Raw genomic sequence first — 19,777 nt, 5'->3', positions numbered from 1 at the left:
CCCTGGTCTCAAGTGTCTGAGACAGCCCAACAGGATCTTTAGGAACGGCTCAGACCATCAGCAAACGCTGCCCTGCTCTGCGGGCTCAGGGCAGCAGAAGGAGCCCCCAGGGCTGCCGACGCAGCCGCGCTGGGAAGGGCACAGGGCCTTCCATAGAAGCTGGCACGGCCTCCTCGGGACACGTCCCGGCTCATGGTCATCCCAAACCCGCGAGTGTGACATGGACAAGGAACTGTGGGCCAGGGCAGGAATGCTGCTCTGAGCCCTGGGGCCCGGGGAGCGCTGGCACCAGCAGGTGAGGCAGTCCCTGCCCAAGCAGACCTGCCACCCCCTGAGCCCTTGCAGGGCTGGTGCCGTCTCCTGCCCCAGAGACCTGTGCCCCCGGGGGCTTCTGTGCCAGAGGGAGCCAAAGCCCAGGGGCACTGGGGGCTGTGCTCCTGCCTGCAGGGGCTGTTGGCAGGAACACCTGGAGCAACTGCTGGCAACAATGAGTAGATGGCAAAATGGTTACCCCTGCCCCGGTGTAGAGATCTAAGTGGCCAATAGAGTACAGCTCTCCCCTCTTGTTCCCTGCAGCAGAATCAGGACCATGAACAGAAACAGTCACAGACATTCTTTCTGCGCCCCATTAGCAAAGCTGTGCCAAACCACAGATGCTGCCTTCAAATGGACCCAAATTCCAACCTAGACCTCTCACCTCCCAGACAACTCCTTCCCCAACACACCTCCAACACCAACACCCTGCAAACACCGCACAGAAGCCCTCAACATCCCGCCAGGACCCCCAGGTGTCCCTGTCCTTGTCCCTGTCCCTTTCCCACCTTCCCACAGATGCCCTGGTTCCCTGCACGTGCCGTGGGATGGCACTCAGGACGATCTGCTCCAAGGCCTTCCCCGGCAGCAAGCTCAGGCTGCCAGGCCTATGGATCCTGGATCATCCTTCCCACCGAGCCTTCCATTGGCATGGCTCTTCCATTGGCACATCTGCGCTCAGCTGGGACTACTCCTTTCACCCAGGGCTCCTGGTAAAGGATGGAGAGCAGCCTGGCAAGCTCTTTCTCCAGCTCCCTCTGTGCTCTTGGGGAAGGTAGAACCTTCCACAGGAAAGCAACTACTGCCACAAGGAGTGGGTGGCATCAGGCAGCTCTGGGGAAGCCCCTCAGGAATGCTGTATCCTGAGGGAACACTGTTGGCCTTGACCTGTTGGCACCTGCAAAAGCTTCAAATCAGCTGCCTCAGCTCCCAGGGCCTCTCTTGGCCAGCATCCGGACGTGGATGCAGGACAGCTGCCAGGCACTGCTGGGACCCAGCGGGACAGGACCGGCTGTCTCGTGTCCAGGCAGCAGCCCTGACACAGCCAGGGCCATCCCGAGAGCAGACAGACGCTCACAGGCCAGCAGAGAGGAGCAAGGAGCCCTGGGCTCCTCTCAGGGTACCTCAGCTGGGCTCGCTCCACAACACGCCCCCATTGGAAGGCCTGCTGATGTCCAGCTGCCAGAAATGCCTCCCTTGTGCTCTCCAAGATGCACAGGGAGAGCCAGTGAGCAGGGCACTTGGGAGGCAAACCTTCCAAGCCTTTTCTGAGGCCTGGCACACACCAAGATCAGCCAAGACTCTCCACCACACTGCCTGGCCAAAGGGGGACACTTGGATCTGCTTCACTGGGAGCTCTCTGGAAAGCACTTTACTTGAGAAGCAAGCCCCTGTCCTCCAAAGGCATTTCCCCAAATGTGCAGCTTTTCTGCTCAACACCAACACACCCTTAAGAAACGCTGGCAAGGCTGAAGGCCTTCATGTCCTTTCAGGACAGGCACTCCAGCTGTAGCTCCTATTCCCCCAAGTGCGTTTCCAGGTGGAGGTTCAGAGGTGCAGCCCCAGGCCCTCTACAAACACAAGCTGCTCACTGCCTCTTCACCTGCCCCAACTCCTGCCTGCACTCACGGCACCCAAACCAGGCTGTTCCCGACCAGACCTGTCTTGGTTTGAAAAGACAGGAGTCTGTGAAGGAAGGCAGAAGCCTCCCATGAAATTGAAAAGGTAAACCTCCTTGCTTCCGAATTACCACAATTTCAAAATTAAAAGGCTCTCAGGCAAAGATATGGGAATGGGATTAACAATTCTTTACTAGGAAAAAAACTACAAAAAAAAAATAATTTGTACAAACAAAACTACTGATAGAGTCAGAAACCTGACACGCTGAGGAGTCAGGGTACTGGTAATAGTCCAGTTAAATGATGGCTGCTCCTCCTAGAGTGGCAGATGAAATGCTGCTGGAGCGGGGATCTGTAGAAGGGTTTAGTTTTCTCTGAGGTCTGGTGCTGGAGTGGATGGGCCTGGTCTTCCTCTGGGAATCCAGCAGGGAAGAAGCTGCTGCTCTGGGAATCCAGCAAAGAGGCTGTTGTGATGGCCAAAAAAATTGTATGCATGTAGGGAGCCTTGGCTCCTCCCTCTGGGTGGAGCATCTCACAATGGGATGATGTAACTTTACCAGTCATGCAGTGAGTCATTTAATGGTCCATGAACAGAAGATATCTCCCCCAAGGGAGACATTGTTCTTGGAAGAGATAAGAAAACTGCCCAACCTCCAACAGATGGCAATAGAATACATGCTTATCTTGCAAATCAGGACATTATCCACCCCTTATTCTATTTCCATCTGCATCACAATGAAATCTTACACCCAGTTCTCACTTAAGACCAGGTTTCCCTGTGGTACACAACCAGTTTCCCCGTCTTTCTGCATTACCCACCAAGTGTAACCAGGTCCTTGAGCAAAAACAATCCCACGGATGGGTGTGTCTTTGCCTGAGGTGGGATTAATCCAAACAGTTTTCCCTAAAATACCTTTCATATGTACTACAGGGACCTTATCTCCATCTACTGCGTGTAAGGGTTCTGACTGAGCAGGGCCAGCTCGATTGACAGACCCTCGGGTGTTGACCATCCAGGTTGCTTTTGCCAGGTTAATTTCCCAGTTTCTAAATGTTCCCCCACCAAGTGCCTTTAGGGTAGTCTTAAGGAGTCCGTTGCACCGTTCAACTTTGCCGGCAGCTGGAGCATGATAGGGAATATGATATATCCATTTAATACCATGTTCTCTGGCCCAGGTGTTGATAAGGCTGTTCTTGAAATGGGTGCCGTTGTCAGACTCAATTCTCTCAGGGGTGCCGTGTCTCCACAGGACTTGCTTTTCCAAGCCTAAGATGGTGTTCCGGGCAGTGGCATGAGGTACAGGGAAAGTCTCCAGCCATCCAGTGGTGGCTTCCACCATGGTCAGCACGTAGCGCTTGCCTTGGCGTGTCTGGGGCAGTGTGATATAGTCAATCTGCCAGGCCTCCCCATACTTGTACTTGGACCACCGCTCACCATACCAGAGGGCCTTTACCTGCTTGGCCTGTTTGATGGCAGCACAGTTCTCACAGTCATGGATATCCTGAGAAATATCGTCCATGGTTAGATCCACCCCTTGGTCTCGTGACCACTTGTAGGTGGCATCTCTGCCCTGATGGCCTGAGGCATCATGAGCCCATCAAGCCAGGAACAACTCCCCCTTATGGTGCCAATCTAAGTCTATCTTTGACACCTCTATTTTTGCTGCCTGATCTACCTGCTCGTTGTTTCGGTGCTCCTCATTAGCCCGACTTTTGGGGACATGGGCATCTACATGACGGACTTTCACCATTAGTTTCTCCACCCGAGAGGCAATGTCTTTCCATATATCAGCAGCCAAGATTGACTTTCCTCTATGTTGCCAGTTGGCCTTCCTCCACCTTCCCAGCCAGCCCCACAGAGCATTGGCTACCATCCATGAATCAGTATAAAGGTAGAGCTTTGGCCACTTCTCCCTTTCAGCAATATCCAGAGCCAGCTGAACGGCCTTGAGCTCAGCGAGTTGGCTCGATCCACCTTCTCCTTCGGTAGCTTGTGCAACTTGGCGCGTGGGGCTCCATACGGCTGCTTTCCACTTCCGGTTCATCCCTAAGATGCAACAGGAACCGTCAGTGAAAAGAGCGTAGCGAGTTTCCTCTGCTGGCAGTTGGTTGTATGATGGAGCTTCTTCAGCCCTTGTCACTTGTACCTGCTCCTCTTTGTTAGTGAGACCAAAGTTTTCACTTTCTGTCCAGTCTGTAATTATTTCCAAAATCCCAGGGCGATCCAGGTTTCCAATACGGGCATACTGTGTGATGAGAGCAATCCACTTGTTCCATGTAGCACTGGTGGCATGGTGGGTAGAGGGAACCTTTCCTTTGAGCATCCACCCCAGCACTGGCAGTCGGGGTGCCAGGAGGAGTTGTGCTTCCGTGCCAGTGACCTCTGAGGCGGCTTGAACTCCTTCAAAGGCAGCCAAGATTCCCTTCTCTATGGGAGCGTACTTGGCTTCAGACCCTCTCTAGCTTTGGATCCAGAATCCAGTGGTCGGCCTCAAGTCTCCCCAGGCACCTTCTGCCAAAGGCTCCAGGACAAGCCATTGTTCCTGGCTGCAGAGTAGAGCACATTCCTCACCTCTGGTCCCGTCCTGACTGGGCCAAGGGCTACAGCATAAGCGATCTCCTGCTTGATCTGGGCAAAGGCTTGCTGCTGCTCAGGGCCCCAGTGGAAATCGGTCTTTTTGTGGGTGACCAGGTAGAGAGGGCTCACAGTTTGACTGTACTCAGGAATTTGCATTCTCCAAAAGTGTATGGCACCTAAGAAAGCTTGTGTTTCCTTCTTGGTGGTGGGTATAGACATCCTGGTGATCTTGTTCATGACCTCAGTGGGAATTTGATGCCATCCATCTTGCCACTTTACCCCAGAAACTGGATCTCTCGGGCAGGACCCTTGACTTTGCTCTTCTTGATGGCAAAGCCAGCTTCCAGCAGAATCTGGACGATCCTCTCTCCTTTCTCAAACACTTCCATTGCCGTGTTCCCCCACACAATGATGCCATTGATGTACTGCAGGTGTTCTGGAGCCTCACCCTTTTCCAGTGCAGCCTGGATCAGCCCATGGCAGATGGTGGGGCTGTGTTTCCACCCCGGGGCAGTAGTTTCCAGGAGTACGGCACGCTCCTCCAGGTGAAAGCAAACTAAGGCCTGCATTCTGCTGCCAGAGGAATGGAGAAAAACACGTTAGCAATGTCAGCAGTGGTGTACCACTTTGCTGCCTTGGACTCCAGCTCGTGCTGGAGTTCCAGCATGTCCAGCACAGCAGCGCTGAGCGGTGGAGTCACTTCATTCAAGCCACAATAGTCCACAGTCAATCTCCATTCTCCATCAGACATGTGCACAGGCCAGATGGGGCTGTGGAAGGGTGAGTGGGCCTTACTGACCCTTCGCTCTCCAGCTCACGGATCATTCTGTGGATGGGGATCACGGCATCCCGATTCGTTCAATACTGCCAGCTGTGCAGTGTCGAGGTGGCAATTGGCACTTGTTGCTCTTCCACCCTCAGGAGTCCTACTGCAGATGGGTTCTCTGACACTCCAGGCAAGGTGTTCAACTGCTTAATGTCCTCTGCCTCTGCAGCAGCTCTGCCAAAAGCCCACCTGAGTCCCTTTGGGTCTCTGTAACATCCGTTCTGGAGGAAGTCTATGCCCAGAACACACGGGGCCTCTGGGCCGGTCACAATGGATGTTTCTGCTGCTCCTTCCCAGCCAGGCTCACCTTGGCTCCCACCAGGGTCAGTTGCTGTGATCCCCCCGTCACCCCGGCAATGGAAACAGGTTCTGCCCCCACATGTCCCAATGGCATTAGGGTACACTGCACACCAGTATCAGCTCAGGCTTCATATTTCTGTGGCTCTGATATGCCAGGCCATCGGATCCACACTGACCAAAAGATCCGGTTTTCCCGTGCCTCTCCCTGGCTAGAGACAGGGGCCCTCTAGCCCTGGTTATTATTTCTTTCCTAGGCATACATGGTATAGGTACTTTCAAGGGATCTGACAGATCATACTCGGCAGCTCGGTCATGGGAGGTTGAGGCTGCCTTTACTTCACTGGAATTCCCTCGGTCAGTGCTTCCCTCCTGAAATGGTGAAAAAAAAATGTAGACTCCCTCCCTCTGAATTGCTATAAATTTGAAGTCAAGGGGGGCTCTCAGGAAAATAAATGGGAGCAGGAATAACAGTTCTTTATTAGGGAAGAAAAAGGGATGAAAATTAAAAGATAAAATAAACAATGCAGTGAACCAAGCTCTAGTAGATTGCAATTGAACACATCTTGCCTTGCAATCTAGGACAACTTATTCAGCATGAATTACATCCATTTATCACATACTCCTTACCCCCAGATATTGCCCACCTGGGGCTGACATCCCAAAAACGTTTTTTAAAATTATGCATTTTTCTTCATAAATAAAATTTAGTTAAATCTTAAGTAAATTAATTAAATGAATTAATTTTAGCTTAATAACAATTAAAATTTTATTTTGCTTATGCATAAAAATATTATTAAATATTTTATTATTTCATTTTAATGCTTGTATAAAAAAATATCTGTATATTTTTTGCAACCAAAAACTTATTGGTCATTGGTTCTAAGTAACACAATGCCCTTCATTAATTCATTGACCACTATTGGCTATGGATTTTGCCCTCTTTTTTCTAATTTCCTTTATTTTTATTATTTTTGTCATCATTTTTTACCATTTTCACAGGCAGGGTAAAAGCGGCCACTTTGGGGCCCACGGAGACATTTCTGGGGCACATTTGGGGCAGTTTTGTGTCTGGGGAGGGAATTCAGAGAGAACTTGAGGGTCTGGGGGCCCCTGGGGGAGCCGGGCGGGCGCTTGGAGGGGCACTCAGGGATCCTGAGGGGCAGTTCGGGGTCCGGGGGAGCACTCGGGGGTCCGGGGCCCTGGAGGTCAGCGAGGGGAACTTGGGGCCCTTCGGGGTCCGGGGGAGCACTCGGGGGGCTCGGGCGGGGCTCGCTGGGGCGCGGGGGATGATGGGAGTTGTATGCGCGGGTACAATGCGGTGTAACGGGGCCGCGGAGCATCACGGGAGTTCTAGAAGCCGCTACAGCGACTCTCGGTGGGGCGCGGTGCATGACGGGAGATGAAGTCACGGCTGGAACAGCGCTGCCGTGCGCTGCGGTGCATGATGGGAGCTGTAGTCCCGGAAGTGGCTCGGACGCGACGTTGGGTGTCCGGGAAGGCCTCGGGAGACACTTTTGCATCCGAGCCGCGACTTGAGGTGCTCGGAGGCTCTGGAGCACTCGGGGGAGCTTGGGGAGATTTAACCGGGTTCCTTAGGGCGCAGGGCGCGGCAGGAATTTTAGGCGCAGCACTGTGTTCTGAGGGGCACTGGGGCCGCGGGGGATGAGAGGAGAGGAATTCCCAGAAGTGGCTGTGCCGAGCATCTGTGGGGCTGGGAGCATTTAGGGGATCCGAGGACGATTTTGGGGGGTCCCGAATGGGCGCTGAGAAGCACCTGGGGATCCCGGAGGGTCTCGGGGGACGCTTACGGGACAGATGGTGGTCGATATCGGGGGTTCTGTGGAGCGCGGGGCATGACGGGCGTTGTAGGCTCGGCCCCAATGGGGCTCTACTGGGCTGCGGGGCATGATGGGAGATGTAGGCAAAAGTAGAGATGGCGCTGACCCCAGGCACCGCCCCCAAAGCAATGATCCCATGCGCTGATTGGTTGGAAGCTGTGATGGGCGGGCGTCTCGGCCAATGGGAGGTGGCGGGGGTGGGAACAGCCCATTCCCAGTACAGCCCCAGTGCCCCTCCAATCCCTCCCAGTACAGCCCAGTCCCTCCCAATACACTTGAGTTCATTCCCAGGCCCTCCCAGTTCCTCCTAATGTCATTCTCAGTATGCCCCAGTGTTGCCCAGTCTTCCCCACAATGTCCCTGGTTTGTCCCAGTATCCCCCAGTTTCACTCCCAGTTTCACTCCCAGTATGTCCCACTGTGTCCCAGTGTACCCCCACAGTCCATACCGTCCACCCAGATTCCCCCTTCAGCATTCCTCATGTTCCCAGGCTGTCCCAGTCCCCCACAGCATCACTCCCAGTATGTCCCAGTGTCTCCAACAGCATTCCCAGTGTTCCCCAATGTGTCCCAGTCCTCCCCAGTGTTTCCAAGGACAGTTTAATTTCTCAGGGCTGCCATGGCAGCCAAACCCAGCAGTGGGGTCAGTGCAGTGCCCATGGCCACAGCCCCTTGCAGTGCCCAGTGCAGCTGGGGCTGATGATCCACCCTCACAGCTGGCCCAGGCCCGGACTGGATGGTTTTGGTGGCACCTTGGGCTGGCACACACCTGAGGAGGGTGTCTGTTTTCATGGGGAAACTCAGGAGTTTTAGATTGCTCCAAACATAGAAAAAGGGAAAGCCCCTCTTAGGCTGGGTGCAGCCAGCTCTGCGAGCACAGCAGGTCCCAGGTGAGTGAGGACAGACAGGATGGGCTGGGGCAAAGTGGAGCAAGGTTATCCACGCTGGGCCAGAGCTCAGGGCACAGCTTCTCTGAGCAGGCCAGAGCTCCTGAGGGGAGACCCTGGCTCAATATCAATCACAGAATGCTGAATAGCCTCTGATCTAAAGAGAAATGTAATAAATTACACGCTTTAAAACGGGAATGTGTATTTCTTACAAGCACTTTGAAATCTTTCTCCACAACTGGAATAGGAAAACTTTAATGACCCTCTCAGGGCTTTGGTGTTGTTTACATCAGACTCAGTCCCTGAGAGTGTCTTCAAAAAACTTCTCAAGAACTCAAAGTTAATTAAAACTCCAAAGTTTCTTGAAGTTTTAATGGGTCCCACTGAGGGAAACGACTGAGAAAGTGTCCCCAGGTTCCAGTCAGAGCAGAACACTGGAGGCAGTGATGACAGCTGGGGACAAGCAAGGGAAAGGTGTCTCTGGTGCTGAGCAAACCTGGATGTGTTTCAGGAATGCAAAGGGCCCAGGCCTGAGCCCCAGCCCCTGGCAAGGCAGATCCTGTCCCTCCCTCATTGCTCAGGGCTCTTCCCGGGATGGGCACTGGCATGTGGGGATGTGCAGTGCCAAGGGCAGGACCATGGGGCGGCCCCTGCCAGGCTGCTGAGCAGGGACAAGGAGGCACTGAGGCCCCAGGGCTGCAAGGGTCACTTGTCCCCTGGTGGCCTCAGGCCCAGGGCCAGCAGCCATGGCCAAAGGGCTGCACAGGTTGGCTCTGTCAGGGCCTTGCAGCTGCTGCACATCCCTGAGCCCTCTGCAGCCCAGGCTGTCCCACGGTGTCCCTGCCCTGTGCCTCTGTCCCTGCAGGCTGTCGTCACCCCCGGCTGCCCCACCTCGCTGGCCCTTCCTTTGCTGGCAGCTCTGCCTCCTGCTGCCCCTGCCTGGCCACACAAAGCCTTGGGCTGATACCAAAAGGGTTAATTCCATTTTTACCGTGCTGGGACCTTTTAACACAGGAACAAGGCATGCAGGAGCTGCTTTTCCAGCAAGGACAGTTGGAAGTGTAGAAGACATCTGGCTCAAGAATGCAGTGATAGAAAAAGCAAGGACTGACCCTGAGAACTTCGGGTGGGTTTTATGGAAATGGGTAAATTGCAATAACATTTAGTGACTCTGTCTAAGCAGCACACTAGTAGAGTTACATGTACACATAAGATTAGGAGTTAGCCCTCACTAGACCCAAGGCCTGAATAAATGATCCCCTCTTAAATAGCAAATTAGTGTTAAGGAGTCTTGTTCTTATATTTCAGAGATTTGGTGACCATGGGGCCTCACAGAACCCAGGAGTCAGCTGTGACTCTGTGCAAACTCATGGAACAAAGGGTCCATGGTGACACAGCGGAACCCCATGGAACCAAAATCCATTTTGGCACCCTGGGGCCACATTGAACCAATGGCCCATTGTGACACCACGGATCCAAGGAGACCATTGTGACCCTGAGAAACCTCTTGGAACCAAGGGGCCATCCTGACACAGCAAGGCCTCATGGAACCACAGGTCCATTGTGACACTGCAAGGTCACACGGAACCAAGGTGGCCATGGAACCAAGGTTCTGCCATGGAACCTCATGGAACAAAGGGACCATGGTGACACTGTGGAACCAGGGAGACTGTTTTTGGCAGTAGGAAAGCTCATGGAACCCCAAGTCCATTGTGACACAGCGAGGCCTCGTGGAACCAAGGGACCATTGTTAAACTGTGTGGCCTCATGGAACGATGAGCCATTGTGACACAGCGTGGCACCTCATGGAGCCAAGAGTCCATTGTGACACTGTGGGGCCCTGTGGAACCAAGGGGACCACAGTGACTTTGTGGGGCCTCATGGAACAATGGAGACTGTTCTGACACTTTGGGACCCACTGGAACCAGGGGTCCATTAGAGCATGGCAGGGCCTCATGGAACCAAGGGGACTGCAGTGAACACTGTGGGTCTCCATGGGATGAAGGGTCCAATGGAACCATTGTGTCACCATTGTGTCACCATTGTGTCACTCTGGGGCATCCTGGGACCAAAGGTCCATTGTGACCCAGCAGGGCCTCATGGAACCATGGAGACCATTCCTACATTTTGAGGCCTTGTGAAACCAAAGGGCCTCTGTGGCACTTCAGAGCCTCGTGGGGCCAAGGGGACCATTGTGACACTGTGGGGCTCAGTGACACCAATGGTCTGTTGTCACACTGCCAGGCCTTAGGTGTGGGTGCTCTGCTTGTTTTTTCTACCTGTGTCCTGGTCAGGATTAAAGGTACTTGAGATGATAGTTCATGTTCAGACTCAGGTGCTTCTTGTTTCTCATCAGTGTTTCAACCTCACAATTGTGAATTCTGCAATATTTCATTAGCAAGTCACAAAATGACCAAATATCTCTTGTTAAGAGGTCTTTTAAAATTATCCAACCAAGGAATGACACCTAAATTGTTTTCCATTTTTACCCAATAATTGATCCCTCGAAGCCAGCAATGCAGAATTTTCTGTCCAATCACAAATTATCACCCAAACCCATGAAGAAGGTAAGAAGAAGATAAATAAGAAGACCCTGTCTCCACCCTAAAACCTCCATCTTGCTTCATATTTATTACTATGTTCCAAAACCACAAACTCTTTAAGTTTTCCACCCTGTGGTACTTTACACCTCTAACCAACTATGCACCTGTAACCCCAGTGCTATTAATCAATTTTGGAAGCCTTCTCCACAGCCTCAGGTCAATGCAGTGTTCTCTTGCAAGTCTGTGCCTTTCAGCACAGCAAGTTGAACATTCTCAGCATCCAGGGTTCCAACACTCATGGAATCAGGGACACTCTTGTGACACTAAAGGCCTCACTGAACCATTGTGACACCACAAGGCCCCATTGAACCCAGGGGCCATTGTGACGCTATGGAGTGTTGGCAGGCCAAGGGGCAGCTGTCACACTGAGTGGCACCATGGAACCAAGGAGCTACAGGGCCCCATGGAACTAAGGATTCATGGAACAGTGTGGGACCCCACGGAACCAAAGGTCCATTGTGGCATTGTGGGTCCCATTGGAATCCTGGAGGCCATTCTGACACTTTGAGGCCTCGTTGAATCAAGGGGCTCTGCAGGGCCCCATGGAGCCAAGGTGACCCTTCTGACACTGTGAGTGCCCATGGAACCAAGGGCCCATTGTGATCCTGTGGCACCAAGGAGACCCCTGTGACCCTGCAAGGCCTCATGGAAGCAAGGGACCATTGTGACACTATGGAGCCCCATGGAAACAAGAGGCCAGCGTGACACATCTGGGCCTCCTGGAACCAAGGATCCAATATGACACCACCAGTGTGACACTGCAGGGCCCCATGGAAACAAGGGGCCAGTGTGACCCTGTGGCACCAAGGAGACATTTAACTCTCTCATGGAGACATTTAAAAGGAATGACAATAATCTGTGTCCTCTGATTTGGATGTACTGGAGCAATATTATCAAGAGTTTCTCAGGAGCTCTAAACAACAAACCAGCTTTTACTGGGAAATTTAGAAAATCAGAGAAACTTTGGCAAACGTTTTAATATAGCATTCAATCAACAACAACAACAACAACAAAACTTCTCAAAGCATTAACTTGGCCCATTCAACTTCACAAACTCTAAGCCTGTTCAATTTTAAGTTAATCGATATTTGCAAGAGTACCAAAATAGAAGAAGTAGATACAGAAAGAGAGAAAAATAAGATACAGAGAGAGAAGCACACACTCATCTACCAACTCCTGGATTCCAGCAGTGTTCAGATGGAAATTCCAAGAGGAGATAAGGTCAAGATGTGTGCTTGCCTTGTGGTCAGCCTTAAATACCCCTTGGTCTTCCTGGGCCCTTCCCCCAGGTGGGACTTGGGGTCATTTGGTCACTCAGGAGCTGGGCTGGGGCTCCAGAGGTGGCTGTGCAGCATTGCCTGTGCTGTGCCAGGGACTGGCAGACACTGCTGGGCTGGGATAGAGGCTCTGGGAGGATTGGGGTTCCAGGGCAGGGCAGGGCTGGGGTTCCAGGGCAGGGCAAGGCTGGACCTGCCCTTTCCTCCCTCACACATGAAATGTTTCCAGCCAACAATCACCTCCAGTCTGTCACAATCTGCACTTGGAGGTGAAATTCCAATTCTGGCCATGACCACCTGCAGGAGAGGGACAGTTCTTTTCCATAGGAAGGAAAGCATAGAGCCCTAGTGCATAGGAAGTCAGGTGAGAGCCTCATTAGGCCAAGGCCAGCCAGACTTGGCAGGAATGGCAGATTTTGTCTGGGGGCAGTCTCTGGATATAGGGAATTTTGGAGACAGAATCCAAATTTTGCCCATGGGCACCTGGAGAAGCAGCACAGTTCTTCCCCATAGGAGGGAAAGCATGGAGCCTTCCCTAGTCTTTTGTGGACAGGTAAGCAGTGACCCTTAAGAAATGACTGCCAGCCTGATTTTTCCTGGCAATATGTCCATGGGAACAATCCCTGGATATAAGGAAATAGAGATGAAATCTGAATTCTGGCCATGGACACCTGGAGGAGAAGGAGAGTTCTTTTCCATAGGAAAGAAAGCCCCGAGCCCCAGTGCTTCAACAGCAGATGAGAAGAGACCCTGCAGGTGCCAAGCTGTCAGGCAGCCCCTGGAGGCCAAACCAGCCAGACCTGTTCCGTGTTCCCTTGGTTCCTTGGGGCCCCACAGTGTCCCAGTGGTCTCCCTGGTTCCCCAGGCCCCACAGTGTCACGGGACTCCTCTGTTCCATGAGGCCACAATGTCACAATGGACCTTTGGACTCTGGGGGTTTGCAGTGTCACAATGGTCTCCTTTGGCTCCACAGGGTCACAATGGAACACTGATGACACGAGGCCCTGCAGTGTCACAATGGACCTTTGGTTCCCTGCAGCCCTGCAGTGTCACAAAGGCCTCTTGGTTTCACGAGGCCCCACAATGTCACCATGGTCCTCTTGGTTCTGTGGGGACCCCCAGGGTCACAATGGTCTCACTGGTGCTGTGAGGCCTCACAGTGTCACAATGCTTTCCTTATTCCATGGGGCCTCATAGTGTCCCAATGGTTTCCATGATCCCATGAGTCCCCTCAGTGTCACAATGGAATCCTTGGTTCCATGGTGCCCCACAGAGGCACAATGGCCCCTTGGTTCCATGAGGTTGTGCAGTCTCTTAATGGTGTCTCCATGATTCCATGAGGCCTTGTAATGTCACAATGGACCTTTGGCTCCCTGGGGTCTCGCCATATCACAATGGTCCCTTGGTCCCATGACACCCCAAAGAGTCATAATGGTCTCCATGGTTCCCTGAGGCCCTGTGGTGTCACAATGGTTCCTCGGTCCCACAGGCCCCACATTTGTGGGGGGGGGGGGGGGGGGGTCATGACCCCAAACTTTGGGGACTGGGAGGATTGATCCTAAAATTTGGGGTTTAGGGGGGTTTGACACCTCGGGGTTTGGGAGTTTTTGATCCCAAACTTTGGGAACTGGGGGAGCTTGACACCCCAGGGTTTGGGATCTTGTTTTTTTTTTTTCCCAAGATTTGGGAATCAGGGGGTTTCATCCCCAAATGTTTGGGTCAGGGTGGTTGGCAAACCAGGTGTTTCAACCCCCAGGATTTGGGGTTTGGGGGTTTAGACCCAAAAATTTGGAAACTTGGGGGGTTGACCAACTGATTTTGGGGGATTTAACCTCAAAGTGGGGGAGATCAGGGGGATTTGACACCCCAGGGTTTGGGATTGGGGGGGATTGATCCCAAAGTTTGGGAATTGAGGGGTTTGACCCCAAACTTTGACGAGGAGGAGGGTTGGACAACCCAGATATTTCAAACCCCAGGAGTCGGGTCTTGGGGGTTTTAACCGCAAACTTTGGGGGCTGGGGGTGTTTGACACATCAGGATTTGGGATTTGGGGTATTTGACCCCAGACTTTGGGAATTGGGGGTGTTGGACACCCCAAATATTTCGGGTCAAGAGGATTTAACACCATCTTTTGGGAACTGGGGAGTGTTTGACACCCCAGGATCTGGGATTTGGGGGGTTTGGGGCAGGGGGGAGGTTGACATCCCAGAGTTTGGGTTTGGGGCTGTTTGACCTCCCCCCTCCCAGTGTTGGGATTTGGGGTGTTTGACCCCAGTGTTTGACCCCCCGGGTTTGGGGTCGGGGTTGGGATAGGAGCCATTCCCTGGAAACAGCGGTGGGATTGGGATCGAGAACAGGAACGGGAATGGGATCAGGATCGGGAACTGGCCCGGGAACGGGAACAGAAATGGTAATGGGATTGGGATCGGGAAGGGGAGAGGCCCTGACTCAATAATGGAGCCCACCCCCAGGGAGCGATCCTGCCCCAGTCCCGGAGTGGACCCATCCCCTCAATCCCGGACCCCTCCCCAATCCCAGCCCCTCCGCAGCCGCTGACCGGACCCTCCCTCAATCCCAGCCCGCCCCAATCCGGATCGGAGCCATTCCCGGACCGGACCCTTCAATCCCTTCTTGGGGCGGCTCCTGCCGCTTCCAGCCCATTTTTGGGGCTTCCAAGCGGCTCCGGGGACCCTCCCCATTTTGGGGTGTTGGGGTGGCCCCAAGGCCGCCCCGGGGGCCGAGGGGGGATGGAAACCCCCAAACCCGGGGGGCTCCTGGGGGTCCCCAGTTCCTCCCGGCCCCGCCCCGAAGCAGATCCTGGCCAATCAGAGCGCGCGGCGTTGATGACGATTCAGTTCCCAGGCAGGAACTCGGCGCTGGTCCCGCCTGGCGATTTTCAGCCAATCAGCGCCCGGGACGGCTCTGACTCATCAGTTGCCAGGCAGAGCCCAGCGCCTCTCGCAGCACCGACCAATCTAAACATGCACTCGAACACACCTTATAAAACAATTCATACTACAAATATACTAAACACGAAACCAAACACCACTATAATGTCTCATACAATTTAACCAAACAATTAAACTTTAATAGCACCCTTAAACACTCTAAAAAAATTTAAATAGTTTTAAGAAATATAATTGCAGATGGGTGGTTTTATATGGATATTGGTTTTTGGATTGTTTGGGGTAGATTATTTTTAAAAAAGGATTTTTATAGGAATTTAAACAGCTGAGAAGGAGCCACTCTGCAAACACAATTGACTGAAAATGAATGGGACAAACATCATTAACTCTGAAAGTTTTATTCACTATCAGATACATCCCAGCCACCCAGCCCCACACAATCCCAATCTCTCCACTCCAAACTGGGATCACAATTCTCCCAATCTCCTCCCAACCCCATCCCACCCGGTCAGCTGTGGAATCGAGTGAGCTTTGTGGGATTGAGGTTTTTTGAGGGGGAACAAGCAATTTGAGGTGGGATTGTGCCTTTATAGTTTAAAATCCAGTTATTTTCAGTGGGGTTGAGTGTTTTTGTGGTGACAAATTCATCCCTCTTGGCTTTTGAAATGCAAAGAGATGGAGAACACTGCCCAAAATCATCCCAGAACCCACAAATCCTCCAGAAGTTGAGTTCATGGTGTCCAGGGTGAGTGCAGCTGCCGGCGGCAGGAACAAATGAGATGTATCTTGGTTTCACAAAACTCCAAAATCCATTTCTTATCACCAAAAGACAGGGAAAAGGCAGAGCCATGGGATTTGTATAGGGTATCCCAGGGGTGGCGTTTGGGTTTGGGTCAAGGGAGGAATTATTGGCAACACAAGAAGGGTGAGATCAAACTCCTGCCTCTCAGCAACAGGGGCACTCCACACAGAATGCATCCCTAAATCCTAAATTCCCCCTAAAACTCCTGTGAAATGGTGACACTTCAGATATTTTTGATCAGTTTCTTTAATTTAACCCTGTTTTGGCTGTGTTTGAAGAATACAGATGAATCAGAGGAAAATTAGGGCCAAACCAAAAGGATAACCAGTCAGGTGTGTTCCCAACATTGATCACAGGGAATGTGGGTCACCAGACCTGTGCCCAATGTGGGTCCTGCAGTGGGGGAGGGAACTGGAGCAAAGCACGAAGCTCTTCCTGCAGTTGGGGTACTCGCAGGGCTTCCCTTACTGGTGCCTCCGTTGGTGCCGGGTAAAGAATGAGCGGTATGAGAAGCTCTTCCCACACCAAGGACACTCGTAGGGCCTCTCCCCGGTGTGGATGTGCCGGTGGGTGACAAGGTTGGAGTTGTGCTTGAATCCTTTCCCGCAGTTGGGGCAGCAAAAGGGCCTCTCATTTGTATGAGCTCGATAGTGCAAGAGGAGATAGGAGCGAGTCTGAAACCCCTTCCCACACTTGGAACACTCGTAGGGTCGCTCCCCAGTGTGGATCTTCTGGTGGACAATCAGGGCACCACACTGCCTGAAGCTCTTCCCACACTCCCTACACTCATAGGGCCTTTCCCCAGTGTGGATCCTCTTGTGGCTGCTCAGGTGGGAGATCCGCCTGAAGCTCTCCGCACATTCCCTACACTCATAGGGCCTCTCCCCAGTGTGAATCCTCTTGTGCTGGATCATGTTGGAATTTGACAAAAAGCTCTTCCCACATTCCTCACACTCGTAGGGCTTCTCCCCAGTGTGGATCCTCTGGTGCTGGATCAGGTTGGAGTTTGACCTGAAGCTCTTCCCACACTCTGAGCACTTATGGGGCTTCTCCTCATCATGAAGCTGCTCAGGGACCACCAGCCCTGAGCTCTGGCTGAAGCTCTGTCCACCTTCCTGGACCAGAGCGCATCTTTCCTCCTCAGATCCCCTCGATCTGCATTTGCAGCCCCTCCTCGTGCAGCTCCCATTGGGTTCCTGCACCATGGAGCCACTCAAAACAGCGTCTTCCACAAGGTTCTGCCATGGGGATTTGTCCTCTCTGCTCTCCACCCTTAGCACCTCATCTGCGGGAGGAAGGACAAGGAGAGGATGGGATTTGCCTCTGTGCCAGAGGGAAGGGCAAGGAGATCCCCCCAGTGTGTCCCTGGCAGGATGGCACCGGCAGCGGGGCTGTCCTGCAGCCGGGGGCCAGGCTGGGCTGGGAGATGGAGCAGGAGAGAGGGGGAAAGGGGCACTGACTTCCTCCTCACCCGCCTCGGTGTCCCAGGTCTCCTTCCTCTTCCTTGCAGCCTCCTTCTCCATTTCGTGAAGGTTTTGGGATGGGAAATCCTGTTTTGGGAGGAAAACAAGGGATGAGCACAGTGAGTTTTGTACTGTTTCAAAGCAAAACAGGGAGAGAGTCTAAGCCAGAATCACAATTGAGTAAGAAAATTAAGATCAAGGTAATAATAGAGAAACACTGCCTTAATCTGACAGAGTCAGGATATACCCTGACACCCCGTTGCACAGGGTGGTGGTAGCTGTCTGATGAAATGGTGGCTGAAGTCCGGCTGGAGTGATGAACGTGATTCTGTCAAAGCAGTGATCCTGTAGAAGGGTCTGGTCTTCCTCTGAAGGTCCAGTGGTGCTTATGGAGCTCTTGTCCTGTGGGAATGCAGTAGGCAGGGTGGTCGTGGTGTTGCAAATGGTGAGATTATATCCAGTTAGGAAAGCTTGGTTCCTCCCCCTGGGCGGAGCATCCCACAATGGGATGATGTAATTTTATCAGTCCTGCAGTGACACTCAATGGCCCATTAAGAGAAGATGGCCCCTGCAGGGCGTTATCAGGGCTGAGCCATGGAAGAGATAAAGAACACTGCCCCACCTGTTGATAACAGTTTATGGAGATGGTGACTGAAAACACTTTTGGTTACATCTGACACTGTAACCTGAAACAGTGAGGCAATCCCTGCTCGGGGTGGGGGGTGAACACCACCCCCCTTACCCAAACTGGCTCAGGTGTAAAACCCCCACCCTGGGAAGGCCACGCACACAGGGGACAATGTCACACTTGCCCTGCCCCAGGGGAGATTTCTGTCTTGTTACTCCCTTGCTCCCTCCTCTTTTTCTTTCCATCTCTCTCTACCTCACATTTACTGTTCGATAAAATCCACTTTGGATTTGGTCTTGTGAGCACCTTAATTGGGGCAGAGGCATCTCTCTAACAATTTTATTATCCAGATTGCAACATTATTTTGCACAGTGAGTTCAGGGCACTGTTGGCTGACCCCAAGTGCTTTTGACAACAGCCTGGTTCTATCCTCTGAGGAGTTTGTGGCTCTTTCTGGAGGAACTCTGGGAAACTTGGATGCAGTTTCCTCTGAGTGACTTTAGGGAGAACTTATGAGGAAAATTGCTTTTGTGGGTGGCCATTGTAAAGAAAATATTTTGTTGTCCTTCTCTGAAAAGTCTGTTAAAATCACTGGAGGAAAGGGACCAAATGATACCAGCAAGACTGACAAGGATCATTCACCTCAAAGTGAGGAACACAAGGCTACTTAAATCCTACAAGAAGCCCAGCTCAAGTAGCTAAATTCCCAAATAACTCCTGAATTCACGGGCTTTGGGGGAAGAAGCATTATTTTCTTGGTCCCTGTCACCTTTGTGATAGCTACACAGACCTCTCCTTTCCTTTAATAATCTGTATTGGGACAAATTTCCATGTGTTTTTTTTTTTTTTTTTTTTTTTTGAACCTGCCAGCATCTGAGCTGGAGCTGTGTTGGAACTGATGAAATTTGGAATTGCCACAGAATTGCTTCTGTTGTTGGTTTATTAATGTTTGGGATTTATTTGTGTTTCCATCAGAAATGACTTGTGGGAAGAGCAAATCTTCCTCAAGGCATTTTATGGAGGGTTAAATTTGATTTCTGCTGAGTTTGTTTTGTCCAGTGTCCAGGGGATGCTCAAGGGGTCTCTGGTTTTGGTTTGGCCCTAATTTACTTCTGATTTGTCTTTATCAATTAAAAACACCTGAAAAATGACTAAAAAGAGTATTGACCAGAGATGTCAAAAGTGCCACCATTTAAGAGGTATTTGAGGTGGAATTTATTGTTTGGGAACATATTCTGGAGGATTTGTGGCTTCTTGGGGGATATCTGGTAGTATTCTCCATATCTTTGCACTCCAAAACCCAAGGTGGATTGGTCTGTCACCTCAAAGTGACTCAATCCTACCTCAAAATGGCTGGTTCCCACCTCAGTCCCATGCCAAAATTACTCAGTTCCTCAGCCTCCAGGATGAGATGGGGTTGGAAGGTGACTGGGAGAAGTGAGATCCAAATTTGAGGTTGTGGGATCAGGATTGTGTGGGGCTGGGCGGGTGTGATTTATTTTGATAATAAGTAAAATTATCAGAATTATTGATTTCTGTCCCATTCATTTTCTGTCAGTTCTGATTTGCTTTTCAGAGTGCCGCCTTCTCAGCTGATTTTGTTTGTGTCCTCCCTTCCCAGACTGAAAAGCAAGATGTGTTCTATTTGCCATCTGTATGGCAGTTGTCCTGTGTTAAGTGGGCAGTTTTTCCTTATCTCTTCCACAATCAATCCTCCCTCAGGGGAGACATCTGCTGAT

At 51.9% G+C, this 19,777-nt stretch overlaps 1 protein-coding gene across 1 annotated transcript in view; it reads right to left on the bottom strand.

The window, feature by feature from the left end:
* Positions 1-17,470, bottom strand: part of LOC144248770 (uncharacterized) — a 261,668-nt gene extending 244,198 nt beyond the window's left edge. The window contains 2 exon segments of the mRNA XM_077790763.1: positions 16,482-17,232; positions 17,419-17,470. Of these exon segments, the coding sequence (XP_077646889.1) occupies positions 16,482-17,232; positions 17,419-17,470 (803 nt within the window).
* Between the last annotated feature and the right edge of the window lie 2,307 nt (positions 17,471-19,777).

The sequence above is a fragment of the Lonchura striata genome, unplaced genomic scaffold (assembly GCF_046129695.1).
Source record: "Lonchura striata isolate bLonStr1 unplaced genomic scaffold, bLonStr1.mat Scaffold_85, whole genome shotgun sequence".
NCBI classification, from domain to species: domain Eukaryota; kingdom Metazoa; phylum Chordata; class Aves; order Passeriformes; family Estrildidae; genus Lonchura; species Lonchura striata.
Note: the sequence above shows the minus strand (reverse complement) of the source record. Positions and strands in the feature narration are given on the sequence as shown.